A 14,055-nucleotide genomic window follows, 5' to 3' on the forward strand; every position below is an offset into this window, starting at 1 on the left:
TGGGAGGTGGCACACACTGGTACAGGGTGGTGCCATGGTTTGCATCTTTCCTTGAGGGACCACAGAGTAAGGATTGGCAGGGATGGGACTGGAGCAGGGGGACCTGGCCCAGGGAGAGGGAGGAGGCCAGCAAAGGGGGAGGCCAGAGAATCCACTCCTTTTGGTCCTCAGCAGGCCTGTGAAAGTGCAAGGAAATTACATCATCCCCACTTCCCTTCCAACCCCTTGTCTTCCAGAAAGAGTTTGAGCAGCTGATGTTCAAGGACCAATGACAATGAGGAGGAGGAAGCAGGCCCCTCCTCTGGGGACAGAGTCACATCCTATGCTAAGCCACCCTAGTCCCCTGAGCTTCCTGGCAGCTCAGTCAACAAGGGCAACTGCCCACCCCACATTCCTCCAAGTCAGGAAAGTGCACACAGGCACGAGGAGATTCATCACCTGGGTGGCCTCATGAGCTAGGAGGTCAAGGACCAGTTTGTAACCAACTTAGGAAGGGTCTCCTGGCCATTGAACTCGCTGGTTGGGTGACTAGGATGGTCTGAAAGCAACTCTGCTGCCTCCCCACTCCCGGATTCAAAAGTGCCTCAGCCACAAGCAGTTGGAAACTGAGGAAACTGAGCCAGGTGCCAGCCAGGTGAGGGTCCTCAGCATCACTGCCAGCCGCCTACATGCGGAGAGAGAAGGGGTCGGGAGGATTGACTCCAGGCAACCACTGAGAAGAGGTGCCTTGGTGTTGGGTCTGTGTGTGTGTGTGTGTGTGTATGGTACATGTAGTAATGTGTGTGTATATGTGTTTTTGCGGGTGTGTAAATGTGTGTGTGCATGTGCTGTGTGTCAGTCTTTGAGCAAGTGGGTAGTGTCTGAATGTGTGAGTGTGTGATCTGTGTCTGTGTGTACTGAGTGTACTAGTATGAAAAGTGGGACATGGAGAACTCATCCCCCCCAACCTCCCTGTTGTCCCTCTGATCGTTGTGCCCTCCCTGAGAGTGCCAGTAAAAAACCTGGGAGGTGAAGGTCACTCAGGAGGAGGCAGGTGAGACATCGGAAGGCAAGAATGTGTTCTGGGGATGAGGCTGTGACCACGTTAGGGAGTGTGAGCCTGATATGACAGGTGGGGGGAGGGTCAAGTCCAAAGACCCCTGGTGCTTCCTCGGAGCCTGCACAATGCTGGGGAGTAGGCTGGGAGTGGGGACATATTGTCTCTCCCCCACCCCCACCCAGGATATGCACCAGGAAAGGGCAGCAGGGACAGGACATCTGTGGCCTCCCCTGCACTGAGCTTCCCCTGCCCCCCCTGCACCCTCTGGCAGCTCAGTCACGCCAAGAAGTTGGCTCAGGGTAGAGGACAAAGGCCAGTCTCAGCTCCCTTCATAAAGAGGGCCCAGGCTGCTCAGCCCTCAGGGTTGGTGAGAGTGCCCTGCCTGGCCAGGACCTAGGTGCCTGGTGTGGTGAGGGGTCCAGTGTGTCCAGAGGAGCCCAGTGCTCACTGAGGCAGCCATGGGGCTGCTGACCGGGGAGACCCTGGGGCCCCTGGCCGTGGCCGTGGCCATCTTCCTGCTCCTGGTGGACCTGATGCACCGACGCCACCGCTGGGCCCCACGCTACCCACCAGGCCCCATGCCCCTGCCTGGGCTGGGCAACCTGCTGCAGGTGGACTTCCAGGACACGCATTGCTGCTTTACTCAGGTGAGGAAGGTGGGGGGTGGGCACAGAGGTCACAGGGAGCTGGGTGGAAAGGAGGAGGCAGGTTTGAGAGGCCTCCTGGGGGAGGGCATCTGTGCAGGGCCTGGAGGACAGTCTGAATTTTCCAGTCAAAGGTCAGAGAGGGCAAAGGCCTGGAGGGGGTGGGACTTGGCAGTGGGTTTGGGATGCAGTGGGACAGAGCTTAAGTTGTGTGAGCCTGAGTCTCTTCTGAGGACAGCAGGAGGAAAGGTCTTGAGATTGGGGGAGAGGAGTCTGCTGATGAGCCCTGTTTAATCAGGAAATCGAGGTCGAGAAGGGACAGTGACCAGGTTCAAATCTTTTGCTGCTGTGAGACCTTGGGCCTCACTGCTCACCTCTGTGAACCTCAGTTTCTCACCTGTGAAATCTGATGCTAACTTGGCCTTCTGACAATTTTGGTGACCTTTGCAAAGTCATAGGTGGGAGGCCTGATCCAACGTGAAGTCCTCTACCATATAGGACGTGTCCCCTAGGGTCACAAGGCCAGATAAAGTCCTTGCATAGGCTTGGTGCTGGGGCCCAGGGTCCCCCAAGGCTAACCCCAGGAGACTAGGTCAGGCAACGTTGCCGCGGGGCCGGGCTTCACCAATGCCCTTGACCCTCTGCCTGCAGCTGCGGCGCCGCTTCGGGGACGTGTTCAGCCTGCAGCTGGCCTGGACGCCCGTGGTCGTAGTCAACGGGCTGGCGGCCATACGCGAGGCGCTGGTCGACCACAGCGACGACACCTCCGACCGCCCACCTGCGCCCATCTTCGAGCACTTGGGCTTTGGGCCGCGCTCCGAAGGCAAGTAGAGGAGGGGAGGACCGCAGCCTGGCGGGGACTGGGCCCGCAGTGACCCGTGACCCGGCAGGGCCAAGCGGAGGCAGGGTGGTGGACCTGCGGTGCAGGAAAGAGCCAGCGAATTTGAAGGGGCCTCAGGTGGAGGAAAGAGCCAAGAGTGGGGAGGGGGATGTGGGTGGGTGGAGGGCGAGGGTTTACGAGGAGTGGGCGCCCCCCGGGCATCTTCTATGAGATAGGGGGTGTCCGGGCTGCGGAAGGTGGCGGACAGAGTCAGTGTGGGCGCGGCAGGGGGAGGGTCAGGACCTTCTCTGAATGAGACAGGGGTCATGGCGGGCAGAGCCACGAGCAGGGCTGAGACCTGCCTGCAATGGGGAGACCTGGCGAGCAATGCGGGCGCACAGAGGGTGGGACTTGTCCCCAGTCGAAAAGGGGTGTAAAGAGGGCGGAATTTGCTGGGAAGGAGAACGAGGTTAGAGTGGGAGGGAAAGGGGAGAGAATATGTTAGCAAGGGCGGGAGGCGGGGCATGTCGCTGGCTTAGACCGAAAGGCACGCGAGCCATTGGACAGGGTGTTGGTGCAGAGGCGGGGCCCGGGCACACTTGGACCACGCCCACGTCCGCCCCGCCCCCAGGGGTGGTCTTTGCCCGCTATGGACCCGCTTGGCGGGAGCAGCGGCGCTTCTCCGTGTCCACCCTGCGCAACTTCGGCCTGGGCAAGAAGTCACTGGAGCAGTGGGTGACCGAGGAGGCCTCGTGCCTCTGCGCCGCCTTCGCAGACCAGGCCGGTGAGTGCTGGGCTGAGAGACAGGAGACAGGGATGGAGGCTGGGGAAGAGGAGATGGAGGCGACCCCTTGACCTGCACCGTCCCCTCCCAGGACGCCCCTTTAGCCCCAACGCCCTCCTGAATAAAGCGGTGGGCAACGTGATCGCCTCCCTCACCTTTGGACGCCGTTTCCAGTACCACGACCCGCGCTTCAACAAGCTATTGGACCGAACACTGTACTTTCTGAAGGAAGACACAGGCTTCCTGCCAGAGGTGCGATGGTGGAGGGGGCCAAGGAGCCCTGCAGGCGAGCTCCGTGGGGGAGGACTCTGCCCTGCAATGGGCCTCCTTGGAGGTGGATTTATCTAGAGGGCTGTTGGGCCAGCAGACCCCAGGAGCGGGCTAAGGAACCTGTACCTCCTACATTGGAAGCCACCAGAACCCATGAGATGTAGATTTTAGGTTTATCCTTCTGACGCCCAGGGCAGGAGACAGGGTTGAGGTCTGGACGTTGGGGAGGAACCACGTCAATGGTGGGGATACCCTGGAGGTGGCAGGCATCTGACTGGTGGAGGTGAACACCTGAGCACAGGCAGGACGCAGGGCCCCACATCTGTGGCCTGCACAGGTGCTGAACACGATCCCCGGGCTCCTGCGAATTCCGGGGCTGACTGCCAAGATCTTTCCTGGGCATAGGGCCTTCATGGCCCTGCTGGATGAGCTGATTGCTGAGCACAGGATGACACGGGACCCGGCCCAGCCTCCCCGAGACCTGACTGACACCTTCGTGGACCAGGTGGAGAAGGTGAGGTGCCAAGGACAGGGTCAGAGGTTGCAGGTTGAGGGGCCCATGAAGGGAGCCCAGGCAATGTGAGACCTGTGTATCACCCAGTGATCAGGCACCCAGGCTGATGAGTACAGAGTGGAAGGTAATTTGGGGTTTCCTCCCTCTGTGCCTGAGCCCACCCTCTCTGCCTGGCCCAGGCCAAGAGGAACCCCGAGAGCAGCTTCAATGATGAGAACCTGCGCCAGGTAGTGACTGACCTGTTCACTGCTGGGATGGTGACCACCTCGACCACACTGGCCTGGGCCCTCCTGCTCATGATCCTGCATCCGGACGTGCAGCGTGAGCCCAGCCTGGGGGCCTGGTGGGATGGGCCAGGGAGGAGAGGGCCAGGCTTGGGGCCCTGAGCTTGGTATGGCCGCCAGGAGCTCTGAGCAGAGGCAGGGCCCTGGCTCAGAGGTCAGAGTGACCTCCTCCTCCCCGTGTGCACAGCCCCTGCACAGGAGTCAGGGGGACGTCGGGGTCCAGCCCCCTGGCTTCTCACCACTGTGGGGACGCTTGTCTGTGCAGGCCGTGTCCAACAGGAGATCGATGAGGTGATAGGACAGGCACGGCGCCCAGAGATGGGGGACCAGACCCACATGCCCTTCACCATGGCCGTGGTCCATGAGGTGCAGCGCTTTGGGGACATCATCCCACTGGGCTTGCCCCACATGACATCCCGTGACATTGAAGTGCAAGGCTTCCTCATCCCCAAGGTAGGTCTGCGGCCCTGCTCACCCCAGCTCAGCTCCACCTGCCGCTTAGTGGCCCCAGTATGGCCATTCCCAGGTGGGGCGAGGCCTGGAACCCAAGCCACTAATCCTCATTTTCACAAGACCAACTGTCCAGCTGCAGGGATGAAGCAGAGGCAGGGCTGGCCCTGTCCATTGAGTGACCCCTAGGGGGCTAAAAGGGGTGACAACCTAAAATATTCCCCAATATGTTGGAGGAACCCGTATATGCCGGGACAGGTGGTAGGGACGGCTCCCCTGACAGGCAGGTCACTTGGCCCTGCCATGGGTACAGGGAGAGTGCGGGAAATTTCTTGGCCTGAGGTAGACTTGAGTGAGTCCAGGTGTGTAGAGGCAGAAAGTGGCCCGTATGTGTTTGGCGGCAGGGGTCGGGGGGTCCTCCAGCCCAGACGCCACCCATGCCAGGCATCTCCTGCCAGGGGACAACACTCATCACCAACCTGTCATCGGTGCTGAAGGACGAGACCGTCTGGAAGAAGCCCTTCCGCTTCCACCCCGAGCACTTCCTGGACGCCCAGGGCCGCTTCGTCAAGCAGGAGGCCTTCATGCCCTTCTCAGCAGGTGCCTGTGGGAGCCTGGCTCACTGCCCCCTCCTGAGGGAGTCTTAGAGGCATGGAGCCCAGGCCCCCAGGCTCACTGACCCCGATACCTACCCACAGGCCGCCGCTCGTGCCTCGGGGAGCCCCTGGCCCGCATGGAGCTCTTCCTCTTCTTCACTTGCCTCCTGCAGCGCTTCAGCTTCTCGGTGCCTGCTGGGCAGCCCCGCCCCAGTCGCCATGGCATCTTTGGCATCGTGGTGAACCCGTGCCCTTACCAGCTCCTTGCTGTGCCCCGCTAGAGGGGGACGCCAACCCCCTAACCTGCTCCTTGAAGGGGCCCTGGTGTCCAATAAACCAGTGTGATGGCTCCAACATGGCTTGAGTCCCACCTGGGCCCCCTGATCAGCCCCTGGCAGAGAGGCAGCCTCAGCAGCCTCCCCAAGGCCAGCTCCTACCCCTGCCTGATCCAGCCTCACCTGCCATTTGACCCCATTTGAGAGATGGGGATACTGAGGCTCAGAAGGGACAGCTTACCCCCTAGTCTCCCATGGAGACCCAGAACTGGCTGCCCTGGTTGGTGACTAAGTCCATGTAGAAGTCTTGACTCCTGGGTGTCAGGAAGCATGAGGAGTGTGAATGGGCTTCTGATAGGAATCAGCCCAATCCCTGGCTGGGTGAGCACCCTCAGCTTCAGGGATTCACTACAAGGACTCACAGGAGTCAGAAAAGCTGTTACACTCACAGTTATCGTTTTTCCAGAGAAAGGATCGCGATAGAATCAGCAGTGGTCAAAGGCACATAGGGCTGGCCCGGTGGCTTAGCAGTTAAGTGCGCGCGCTCCGCTACTGGTGGCCCGGATTCGGCTCCCGGGTGTGGACCAACGCACCGCTTCTCCGGCCATGCTGAGGCCGCGTCCCACATACAGCAACTAGAAGGGTGTGCAACTATGACATACAACTATCTACTGGGGCTATGGGGGAAGAAAAAAGGAGGAGGATTGGCAATAGATGTTAGCTCAGAGCCGGTCTTCCTCAGCAAAAAGAGGAGGATTAGCATGAATGTTAGCTCAGGGCTGATCTTCCTCACCAAAAAAAAAAAAAGGCACATAGGTGGAGTTCAGGAAGAGCGGGCACAAGCTTCCAGCTGTCTCTCCCAGAGGATTTGTGCAGACAGTGCTCAGTTCTCCCAGCAATGATGTGGGACACAGCAGAGAGTATCGCTCACCAGGGAACCTGACCCAAGTCTGGGTGTCCAGGGATTTTGTTGGGGATCAGTCACTTAGATTCGGAGAGCCTCGTGGCTGACCTCAGTTACTCAGTGTCCAGCCCCTGTCAAGGTTGAACAGTGTGGCCCCAGGTCCCCCCCCCCATCAATCACATTGTTGGCAGAAACTTTGTGGTGTGACCCCAGGCCCCAGGTACAGAGATACTCTTGTCAGGCAGGTCATCCCAAGGGTGTAGGGGATGTTTCCCCAGAGCTTGTCAAGGGCCAGGCGCTGTTTTTGGAATGTGCAGGGATGGAAAACCCCAAACCTGAGTAAACTTTTTACTGCACAGGCCACCCCCCTGGTTTTTGGCTCCTACAGCAAAATGGTCACATTTCTTTGAGTATCTACATTTTGTGTGTATATGAAGTAAAATACACACAACATAAAATTTGCCATCTTAATTATTTTTGTGTACAGTTCAATCCTATTTAGTTCTCATATTGTTATGTAACCATCACCGCATCCATCTCCAGGACTCTTTTCACCTTCAAAAGTGAAACTCTGTCCCCCTTAGACAATAACTCCCCATGCCCCCTCCCCATAGCCCCCTGCAATCACCAGTCTGCTTTCTGTCTCTATGAATTTGACTATCTAGGGGCCTCACATAAGTGGAATCATACAGTATTTGCCTTTTTGTTACTGACTTTTTCACTTAACACGATGTCCTCAGGGTTCATCTATGTTGTGACATGTGTCAGAATTTCTTTCCTTTTTTTAGGCTGAATAATACTCCATTGTATGTATACACCACATTTGCTTATCCCTTCGTCTGTTGATGGACCCTTGAGTTGCTTCTACCTTTCAGGTATTGTGAGTAATGCAGCTATGAACATGGGGTACAAATATCTCTTTGAGGCTCTGCTTTCAATTTGTGGGTATATAACTACGGGACTGTTTTCCACAGCAGGTGCGCCATTTTACATTCCCACCAGTAGAGCACAGGGGTTCTGATTCTCCACATCCTTGCCAACACTTGCTATTTTCTGTTTTGATGTTAGTAGCCATTCTAATGGGTGTGAGGTGGTATCTCGTTGTGGTTTTGATTTGCATTTTCCAAAAGATGAGTGATATTGAGCATCTTTTCATGTGCTTATTGTCCACATGTACAATGTACAATGTCCATTTCTTTGCAGAAATGTCTATTCAAGTTCTTTTCCCATTCTAAAATTGGGTTGGCTGTTTTGTTGTTATTGTTGAGTTTTAGGAGTTCTCTATATATTCTAGATATTAATCTCTTATCAGATACAGTCATGCTCTGCATAATGATATGTAGCGCAATAACTACTGCATGTGTGACAGTGGTTCCATAGGATTATTACCATGTAGCCTAGGTGTGTAGTAGGCTATACCATCTAGGTTTGTGTAAGTACATCTAGGTTTGTGATGTTCACTCAGTGAAGAAATCACCTAACGACACATTTCTCAAAACGTGTCCCTGTCATTAAGTGATGTGTGTGTCTATTTTTTTTGCAAATATTTTCTCCCATCTGTAGGTTGACTTTTTACTCTGTTGATAGTATCTTTTTTTAATTGAATTATTTTATTGAGGTCATATTGACTTATAACATTGTGTAAATTTCAGGTGTACATCACTGTATTTCAGTTTCTGTATAGACTGCATTGTGTTCACCACCAATAGTCTAGTTTTTATCCATCACCCAAAATATGTCGTTTTACTCCTTTCGCAATCCCCCAATCGCCTTCCCCTCTGGTAACCACTAATCTGTTCTCTTAATCCATGTGTTCATTTATCTTCCACATGTGAGTGAAATCATATGTTGTTTTTCTTTTTGTGTCTGACTTATTCTGCCTTGCATAATACCATTAAGACTCATCCATGTTGTCGCAAATGGCACGATTTTGTTTATTTTTTATAGCTTAGCAGTGTTCCATTATATATATATATATATATATATTTTTGATTTCATGTTCTTTGGATAAATACCCAGTAGTGGGATAGCTGGATAATATGGTATTTCTGTTTTTAATTTTTTGAGAAATCTCCATACTGTTTTCCATAGTGGCTGCACCAGTTTGCATTCCCGCCAGTGGTGTATGAGAGTTCTTTTTTCTCCACATCCTCTCCAACACTTATTTCTTGTCTTGTTACTTATAGCCATTCTGACGGGTGTGAGGTGATATCTCATTGTAGTTTTGATTTGTATTTCCCTAATAATTAGTGGTGTTGAACATCTTTTCATGTGCCTGTTGGCCATCAGTACATCTTCTTTGTAAAAAATGTCTCTTCATATCCTCTGCCCATTTTTGGATCAGGTTGTTCATATTTTTGTTGTTGAGTTGTACAAGTCCTTATATATATGGGAAATTAACCCCTTCTAGGATATATAATTTGCAAATATTTTCTCCCAGTTACTGGGTTGTCTTTTCATTTTGTTGGTGGTTTCCTTTGATGTGCAGAAGCTTTTTAGTCTAATGTAGTCCCATTTTTTTATTTTTTTCTTTTGTTTCCCTTGCCTGAGTAGACTTGATATTCGAAAAGATGCTGGGGGCCAGCCCCATGGCTTAGCGGTTAAGTGTGTGCACTCCGCTGCTGGCGGCCCGGGTTCGGATCCCGGGCGGGCACCGACGCACCGCTTCTCCGGTCACAATGAGGCCGTGTCCCACATACAGCAACTAGAAGGCTGTGCAACTGTGACATACAACTATCTACTGGGGCTTTGGGGGAAAAAAAATAAGACAAAAATTAAAAAAAAAAAAATAAAAAAAAAAAAAAAACCGGGCCGGCCCCGTGGCTTAGTGGTTAAGTGCATGCGCTCCGCTACTGGCGGCCCGGGTTTGGATCCCGGGCGGGCACCGACGCTCTGCCTCTCCGGCCACGCTGGGGCCACGTCCCACATACAGCAACTAGAAGGATGTGCAACTATGACATGCAGCTATCTACTGGGGCTTTGGAGGAAAAATAAATAAATAAATAAAATTATAAAAAAAAAAAAAGAAAAGATGCTGCCAAGACCGATGTCACGAGTGTGCTGCCTGTATCTTCTCCTAGGAGTCTTATGCTTTCAGGTCTTTCCTTCAAGGCTCTAGTCCATTTTGCGTTAATCTTTGTGCATAGTATAAGGTAATGGTCTGCTTTCACTCTTTTCCACGTGGCTGTCCAGTTTCCCCAACACCATTTATTGAAGAGATTTTCCTTTCTTCATTGTATGTTCTTGGCTCCTTTGTCAAAGATTAGCTGTCCATAGGTGTGTGGTTTTATTTTTGGGCTCTCAATTCTGTTCCACGGATCTGTGTGTCTGCTTTTCTGCCAGTACCATGCTGTTTTGATTACTATAGCTTTGTAGTATATTTTGAAGTCAGGGATTGTGATGCCTCCAGCTTTATTCTTTTTTCTCAGGATTGCTTTGGCTATTCGGAGTCTTTTGTTGTTCCATATCAATTTTAGGATTCTTTGTTCTATTTCCATGCAGAATATCATTGGAATTCTGATTGGGATTGTGTTGACTCTGTAGATTGCTTTAGGTAGTATGGACATTTTAACTGTGTTTAATCTTCCAATCCATGAGCATGGAATATCTTTCCACTTCTTTATGTCTTCTTCACTTTCTTTCAATACTGTCTTATAGTTTTCAGTGTGTAGGTCTTTCACCTCCTTGGTTAAATTTATTCCTAGGTATTTTGTTACTTTTGTTGTAGTTGTAAATGGGAGTATATTCTTGACTTCTCTCTCTCTGCTAGTTCATTATTAGTATATAGAAATGTAACTGATTTTTGTATGTTGATTTTGTACCCTGCAACTTTGCTGTAGTTGTTGATTATTTCTAATAGTTTTCCAGTGGATTCTGATGGTTTTCTATATATAGAATTATGTCACCCACAAACAGTGAGAGTTTTACTCCTTCCTTTCCAATTTGGATACCTTTTATTTCTTTTCTTGCCTAATTGCTCTGGCTAAACCTTCCAGTACTATGTTGACTGGCATTGTTGAGTGGGCACCTTTGTCTTGTTCCTGTTCTCAGAGGGATGGCTTTCAGATTTTCCCCATTGACTATGATGTTGGCTGTGTGTTTGTCACATATGGCCTTTATTATGTTGAGGTGCTTTCCTTCTATGCCCATTTTGTTGAGAGTTTTTGTCATAAGTGGATGTTGGATCTTATAAATGATTTCTCTGCATCTATTGAGATGATCATGTGATTTTTATTCCTCATTTTTTTAATGTAGTGTATCATGTTGATTTGCGGATGTTGAACTATCTCTGCATTCCTGGAATAAATCCCACTTGATCATGGTGTATGATCCTTTTAATGTATTGTTGTATTTGATTTGCTAATATTTTGTTGAGGATTTTTGAGTCTATGTTTATCAGCAATATTGGCTTGTAATTTTCCTTTTTAGTGGTGTTCTTGTCTAGTTTTGGTATGAGGGTAATTTTGGCCTCATAGAATGAGTTAGGAAGCATCCCATCCTCTTCAATATTTTGGAATAGTTTGAGAAGGATAGGTATTAAATCTTCTTTGACTGTTTCATATAATTCACCAGAGAAGCCTGGACTTTACTAGTGATTGATCTATTCAGATTCTCTGTTTCTTCTTGATTTAGTTTTGGGAGGTTGTATGATTCTAAGAATTTATCCATTTCTTCTAGGTTATTCAGTTTGCTGACATATAGCTTCTCATCGTATTCTCTTATAATCCTTGGTATTTCTGTAGTGTCCATTGTAATTTCTCCTCTTTCATTTCTGATTTTATTTATTTGCGTGTTCTCTCTTTTTTTCTTAGTGAGTCTGGCTGAGGGTTTGTCAATTTTATTTATCTTCTCAAAGAACCAGCTCTTAGTTACATTGATCCTTTCTACTGTTTTTTTGGTCTCTATTTCATTCGTTTCTTCTCTGATTTTTATCTTTTCTCTCCTTCTACTGACTTTGGGCTTTGTTTGTTCTTCTTTTTCTAGTTCTTTTAGGTGTAGTTTAAGATGACTTATTTGAGACTTTTATTGTTTGTTGAGGTAGGCCTGTATTGCTATAAATTTCTCTCTTAGTACCACATTTGCTGCATCCCATAAGAGTTGATATGTTGTGTTTTCATTTTCGTTTGTCTCCAGCTATTTTTTGATTTCTCCTTTGATTTCTTCAATGATCCACTTGTTGTTCCTTAGCGTGTTGTTTAGTCTCCACGTATTTGTGACTTTCCCAGCTTTTTTCTTGTAGTTGATTTCTAGTTTCATAGCATTGTGGTTGGTTAAGATGCTTCCTATGATTTCAATCTTCTTAAATTTATTGAGGCCTGCCTTATTTCCCAGAATATGGTCTGTCTTTGAGAATGTTCCATGTGCACTTGAGAAGAATGTGTATTCTGCTGTTTTGCGATGGAATGCTCTATGTATATCTATTAAGTCCATCTGGTCTAGTTTTTCATTTAATTCCACTATTTCCTTGTTGACTTTCTGTCTGGATGATCTATCCATTGACATAAGTGGGGTGTTGAAGTCCCTTACTATTATCATGTTGGTTTCAATTTCTCCCTTTAGCTCCGTTAATAGTTCTTTATAAACTTCGCTGCTCCTGTGTTAGGTGCATACATGTTCATAAGTGTTATGTCTTCTTGGTGGAATGTCTGTTTTATCATTTATATTGTCCCTCTTTGTCTCTAGTTATCTTTTTTTTTATCTTGAAGCCTTCTTTGTCTGATATAAGTATGGATGCATCTGCTTTCTTTTGCTTGCCAGTTGCTTGGAGTATCATCTTCCATCCCTTCACTCTGAGCCTATGGTTGTCTTTAGAGCTGAGATGTGTTTCCTGGAGGAAGCATATTGTCGGGCCTTTTTTTTTAATCGATCTAGCCATTCTGTGTCTTTTCATTGGTGTGTTCAATCCATTTACATTTAAAGTGATTATTGATATATGAAGGCTTAGTACTGCCATTTTATCTCTTGTTTTCTGGTTGTTCTATATTTCCATTGTTTCTTTTTCCTTGTATTTCTTTCTGCCATTTCCATTTGGTGGTTTTCTATCATCATTTTCTCAGTTTTCTCTTTATTTATGATTTGTGATTCTGTTCTGATTTTTTGTTTGTGGTTACCATGAGGTTTGTATAAAAGATCTCATAGATGAGGTAGTTCTTTTTCTGATAGCCTCTTATCTCCATTAGCCTATGCAGGTTCCATCCCTTTCCTCTTCCATTTCTATGTTTTTGTTGTCACAAATTATTCTTATTTGTGTTGTGAGTTTGTGACCAAATTGAAGTGTTTATAATTACTTTTGATGCTTTCTTTCCCTATATCCTTTGTGTTATAATTAAGTGTTTGCTAACCTATTCTGATATAGAGCTGCAATTTTCTGATTTTGTCTATATATTCTTTGCTGAAAGCTTTGTAAACACAGATAGGAGGGCTCCCTCCAACATTTCTTGTAGGGAAGGTCTAGTGGCAATGAATTCCCTCAGCTTTTGTTTGTCTGGGAAAGCTTTTATTTCTCCCTCATATCTGAGGGATAATTTCAGTGGAGAGAGAATTCTTGGCTGATTGCTTTTGTCTTTCAGTATTTTGAATATATCTTTCCAGTCTCTCCTAGCCTGTAAGGTTTCTGCTGAGAAATCCATTCAAAGCATGATGGAGATTTTCCTTTGTAGGTTATATTCTTCTGTTTTTCTCCCCTTAATACTTTTTATTTGTCATTGACTTTTGACAGTTTTACTATTATATGCCTTGGAGAAGGTCTTTGTGAATTTATGTAATTAAGAGTTCTCTTAGCTTCATATACTTGCATGTCCAGTTCCTTCCCCAGGTTTGGGAAGTTCTCACCTATTATTTCAATAAGCTCTCTGCTCCTTTCTCCCTCTCTCGTCCCTCTGGGATACCTATAATCCTTATGTTACTTTTCCTAACTGAGGTGGATATTTCTTGAAGAATTTCTTCATTTTTAAAAAATCTCAGTTCTCTCTCCTCCTCCACCTGAATCATTTCTATATTTTTGTCTTCTAGGTCACTAATTCTCTCCTCTATAAGGTCTGCTCTATTTTTTATGCTTTCTACATTATTTTTTATCTCATGGATTGTGTTCTTCATCTTGAGAATTTCTCTTTGGTTTCTTTTTTTAGAGCTTCAATCTCTTTGGTGAAGTGTTCCTTCTGTTAATTAATTTTATTCCTAAGCTCATTGAATCATTAATTTTATTCCTAAGCTCATTGAACTCTCTTTCTCAGTTTTCTTATAACTCGTTAAGTTTCTTTATGATTGCTATTTTGAATTCTCTGTCAGTTAAATTGTAAATTTCTGTGACTTCACATTTGGTTTCTCGAGAATTGTCATTTTCCTTCTGTGCTACAGTGTTACTGTGGTTCTTCATGATGGTTGATGAATTGGTCCTCTGCTAGCACATTTGTGGTAGTAATCACCTTCTCTTATTTGGATATGGCTTTGGTTACTTTGGCTCTGGTTGTCTGGGC

At 48.1% G+C, this 14,055-nt stretch overlaps 1 protein-coding gene across 1 annotated transcript; it reads left to right on the forward strand.

Annotated features, from left to right (window-relative positions):
* Positions 1–316: 316 nt before the first annotated feature.
* Positions 317–7,414, forward strand: LOC131421546 (cytochrome P450 2D14-like). Its single transcript, XM_058568235.1, has 9 exons — positions 317–1,686; positions 2,335–2,506; positions 3,135–3,287; positions 3,379–3,539; positions 3,895–4,071; positions 4,251–4,392; positions 4,621–4,808; positions 5,264–5,405; positions 5,504–7,414. Exons 1-9 carry the CDS (start codon positions 1,498–1,500, stop codon positions 5,680–5,682), a joined length of 1,503 nt encoding a protein of 500 aa, XP_058424218.1. The 5' UTR covers positions 317–1,497; the 3' UTR covers positions 5,683–7,414.
* The last annotated feature ends 6,641 nt before the right edge of the window (positions 7,415–14,055 follow it).

Source organism: Diceros bicornis, chromosome 25 (assembly GCF_020826845.1).
Source record: "Diceros bicornis minor isolate mBicDic1 chromosome 25, mDicBic1.mat.cur, whole genome shotgun sequence".
NCBI lineage: Eukaryota > Metazoa > Chordata > Mammalia > Perissodactyla > Rhinocerotidae > Diceros > Diceros bicornis.

Bases quoted from the DNA above. Each gene is read 5' to 3' on its own strand.
- LOC131421546 (XM_058568235.1), top strand. From the start codon at position 1,498: ATGGGGCTGCTGACCGGGGAGACCCTGGGGCCCCTGGCCGTGGCCGTG. The intron at 3,540-3,894 runs GTGCGATGGTGG...TGGCCTGCACAG, and splicing joins ACACAGGCTTCCTGCCAGAG to GTGCTGAACACGATCCCCGG. The intron at 4,809-5,263 runs GTAGGTCTGCGG...ATCTCCTGCCAG, and splicing joins AAGGCTTCCTCATCCCCAAG to GGGACAACACTCATCACCAA.